The sequence below is a fragment of the Amblyraja radiata genome, unplaced genomic scaffold (genome assembly GCF_010909765.2).
Source record: "Amblyraja radiata isolate CabotCenter1 unplaced genomic scaffold, sAmbRad1.1.pri S105, whole genome shotgun sequence".
Lineage (NCBI taxonomy): Eukaryota > Metazoa > Chordata > Chondrichthyes > Rajiformes > Rajidae > Amblyraja > Amblyraja radiata.
Genome location: NW_022630096.1, coordinates 30,296 through 34,490, shown reverse-complemented (window position 1 = coordinate 34,490; position 4,195 = coordinate 30,296). Strand labels below are relative to the sequence as shown.

The window sequence follows — 4,195 nt, the reverse complement described above, 5'->3', positions numbered from 1 at the left end:
TGATTTATAAAGGCTAGCATACCAAAAGCTTTCTTTACCACCCTATCTATATGAGATCCCACCTTCAAGGAACTATGCACGGTTATTCCCAGATCCCTCTGTTCAACTGTATTCTTCAATTCACTACCATTTATCATGTACGTCCTATTTTGATTTGTCCTGCCAAGGTGTAACACCTCACATTTATCAGCATTAAACTCCATCTGCCATCTTTCAGCCCATTTTTCCAAATGGCCTAAATCACTCTGTAGACTTTGGAAATCCTCTTCATTATCCACAACACCCCCTATCTTGGTTTCATCTGCATACTTACTAATCCAATTTATCACCCCTTCATCCAGATCATTGATTTACATGACAAACAACAAATGACTAATCACAGATCCATGAGGCACCCCACTAATCACCTGCCTCCAACCCGACAAACAGCCATCCACCATTACCCTCTGGCTTCTCCCATTCAGCCACTGCTGAATCCATCTTGCTATTCCTGCATTTATACCCAGCAGTTTAACATTCTTAATCAACCTTCCATGAGGAACCTTGTCAAAGGCCTTACTAAAGTCCATATAGACAACATCCACTGCTTTACCCTCGTCAATTTCCCTAGGAACCTCTTCAAATAATTCAAGAAGATTAGTCAAACATGACCTTCCAGGCACAAATCCATGTTGACTGTTCCTAATCAGACCCTGTTTATCCAGATGCTTATATATATTATCTCTAAGTATCTTTTCCATTAATTTGCCCACCACTGAAGTCAAACTAACAGGTCTATAATTGCTAGGTTTACTCTTAGAACCCGTTTTAAACAATGGAACAACATGCGCAGTACGCCAATCCTCGGAGACTATTCCCGTTTCTAATGACATTTGAAATATTTCTGTCATAGCCCCGGATATTTCTACACTAACTTCCCTCAATGTCCTAGGGAATATCCTGTCAGGACCTGGAGACTTATCCACTTTTATATTTTTCAAAAGTGTCAGTACGTCTTTTACTTTGAAACTCATAGTATCCATAACTACTCTACTCCCTTACCTCACATAATTCAATATCCTTCTCCTTGGTGAATACCGAAGAAAAGAAATTGTTCAATATCTCCCCCATCTCTTTTGGCTCTGCAGATAGCTGCCCACTCTGTTTCTCCAATGGACCAATTTTATCCCTCGTTATCCTTTTGCTATTAATATAGCTGTTGAAACCCTTTGGATTTACTTTCACCTTACTTGCCAAAACAATCTCATATCTTCTTTTAGCTTTTCTAATTTCTTTCTTAAGATTCTTTTTACATTCCTTATACTCCACAAGCACCTCATTTGCTTCATGCTGCCTATAATTATTGTAGATCTCCCTCTTTTTCCGAACAATATGTCCAATTTCCCTTGAAAACCAGGGCCCTTTCCAATTTTTACTGTTTCCTTTCAACCGAACAGGAACATAAAGATTCTGTACTCTTAAAAATGCCCATTTAAATGTCCACATCTACATCTTTCCCATAAAACAAAATGTCCCAGTCCACTCCTTTTAAATCATCTCGCATCTCATCAAAGTTAGCCTTTCTCCAATCAAAAATCTCCAACTTTAGCAGGACCTCTAAGTAGAGGTTCCTGCAAGAAGACATAACCTGGAATTTTTTTTAAAACTTACCTTCAGGTCTGACCGCTGGCATGACCATCGACCCCCCCCCCCTCTACCCGCCAGTCGTACGCAACGCGATAGACGATATAAGACCCATGCGTCCTGGCGGGGTCTTCACGTAGTCACTCACGTGACTCCGAAGTAAAATAGGACTTTCTTGGACTTTATCTTGTACAAAAGATTATAACTTTATCCTTTATGGGTCCACTCTGGATGGAATGGTTGTAATCGGTTGCGGAATGGATAGCACACAACAAAAAAACACTTCCACTGTACCTCGTTGCACGTGACAATTTACACCTAACTAAACTAATTTAATCTACATAAATCTCAACCACACACAACTAAACTAAAACAAATAAAATAGGTTTGTAGGATAATTAGTTTGATAAAATACTAAATCGTTCCCAATGTGTGTGGTGCGGGAATCGATGGTCGCCGCAGACTCGGTGAACCTGTCCTCTGATCCTCGATTCACAACTCTTGGCAAGAGACTCAGAGGAGAAGGGACGTTTCTATTCCACGTCACCCCTGTCCCACCCCATATACCGTGCGATTCCGTTCCACTCCCACGTCCGGCGCTCGATCTACTCACTTCTGTCATTGAGTGGAGAGAGCCCACAGAAAGATGTTTCTCCTTCTCGCTGTGGGGACCTGGTTTCATTGTAAGTGGAATTCACCGAACGCCCTTCTTTCTCCCCCTGCTTCCATCTCCACCATCTCTCCCTTCTCTCTGATTTTATCTATCCCCGCTTTTCTCCCTCTGTCATTCTCTATCTCCTCTCTCTCTTTCTTTCCCATTTATTATTCATCACTCCCTCTCCTTCTCAATCAATCTCTCTCCTGTCTCTCTCCACCTTACCCCTTCACATCACCTCTCTCTCTTTTATATCTACTTCGCCGAATCTTTGTCGAATCTAATTCTACTCCACACATTCTCTCTATCCCCAATATATCTCACCTTACCCCATCTCTCTCAATATTCCTCTTCCTATCTCCGCGCTCCCTCTCATCCACTCTCCCTCAATATATTTCCCTCACACCACATCTGTCTGTCTTCTCTCCCTCTCTATAACCTGTCCCCCGCTCTCCTCTCTTTCAGTTATATCTCCCTCCACATTTCCCGATATCTCCAGCATCCCCCCTCTCTATCCCGTCCTTTTCCACTCCCTCAGATTCTATCTCTCCATCTTCACATCACTCAATGTCTCACCCTCTCCCTCTCCCTAATCCCCTCTCCCCATCTTTCTCTCAAACTTCCCGCGTCCCACCACGTCTCATATCTCCCAATTTATTGCCCCAACCTCGAATAACCGTCGCTCACACCCTTCCCCCTTCTTTTTCACTCTCCCCACTCTCTGTCTCTCTATTTCCAGATGTGAACTCGATAACCGTCCGCCAGAATCCAAAAACGTTTTCAGGAGATCCCGGGAATTCGTTGGAGCTGCGCTGCACGGCGGAGGGAGGGGTCAACAGCGACTCTATGTACTGGTACGGGCAATCCACCGGGGAGGGTCTCCAGAACCTGTTCTATTCCACGACTAGTATGCACGTGGAACCGAAGGAGACGGCGAACGGTCTCTCCGCGGTCAGAACAGATAGCCGGTTCGATCTGAAGTTCACCGACCTGGCGGCAAATCACTCAGCTCGGTATATCTGCGCATGGAGTCTACACAGCGACGCGGCGAGGCGCCCGAGGTCGACAAAACCCTCCTCGCCTTTTAAAAATGGGTAGAGGTGACTGTCGATAGGGTAGCAGGTGTCCCCTGCCCCGATCTGAGAAGCTCGGGGAGCGGTGCGACCTCCGGCGGGGACGATGAGAATTATCTCCAGATAAAATGAACTGCAGATGCCGGAGCGATTAAAGAGTGTTTTATTGTCGTATGTCGTAAAACGAGACAATGGGATTTATACATATTTATAGCTACACTAACCTCACCTCACCGCGTTTGGTCCATATCCCTCGAAACCTGTCCTATCCATGTAACTGTCTAACTGTTGCTTAAAATGTGGGAATTGTCCCTGCGTCAACTACCTCCTCTGGCAGCTTGTTCCACACACGCACCACCCTTTGTGCGGAAAAGTTACCCCTCGGGTTCCTATTAAATCGTTTCCACTTCGCTTTGAACCTGTCCTCTGGTCCTCGATTCACTACTCTGGGCAAGATACTCTGTACGTCTACCCGATGTGTTCCTCTCATGGTTTTATACATTTCCACATGATTCGGATTCATGTTACCCTAGGAGAAGGGGCGTGTCTATGCCACGTCACCGCTGTCCCACCCCATGCCCAGTGCGATTCCGCTCCACTCCCACGTCCGGTGCTCGATCTCCTCACTTCTGTCTTTGAGTGGAGAGAGCCCAGAAAGATGTTTCTCCTTCTCGCTGTGGGGACCTGGTTTCATTGTAAGTGGGATTCACCGAACGCCCTTCTTTCTCCCCCGCTTCCATCTCCCAAATCTCTCCATTTCCCTCTCTCTGCATTTATCTATCCCCAGTTTTTTCTACCTCTGTCATTCTCTATATCCCTTCTCTCTCTTTCTTTCTCCTCTATT

The 4,195-nt window shown here is 45.1% G+C and overlaps 1 gene segment (V, D, J or C); it reads left to right on the top strand.

The window, feature by feature from the left end:
- Positions 1-2,072: 2,072 nt before the first annotated feature.
- LOC116969112 lies at positions 2,073-3,376 on the top strand. The segment is given in 2 exon segments: positions 2,073-2,127; positions 3,018-3,376. Coding segments are annotated over 2 exon segments (414 nt in total).
- Positions 3,377-4,195: the final 819 nt, after the last annotated feature.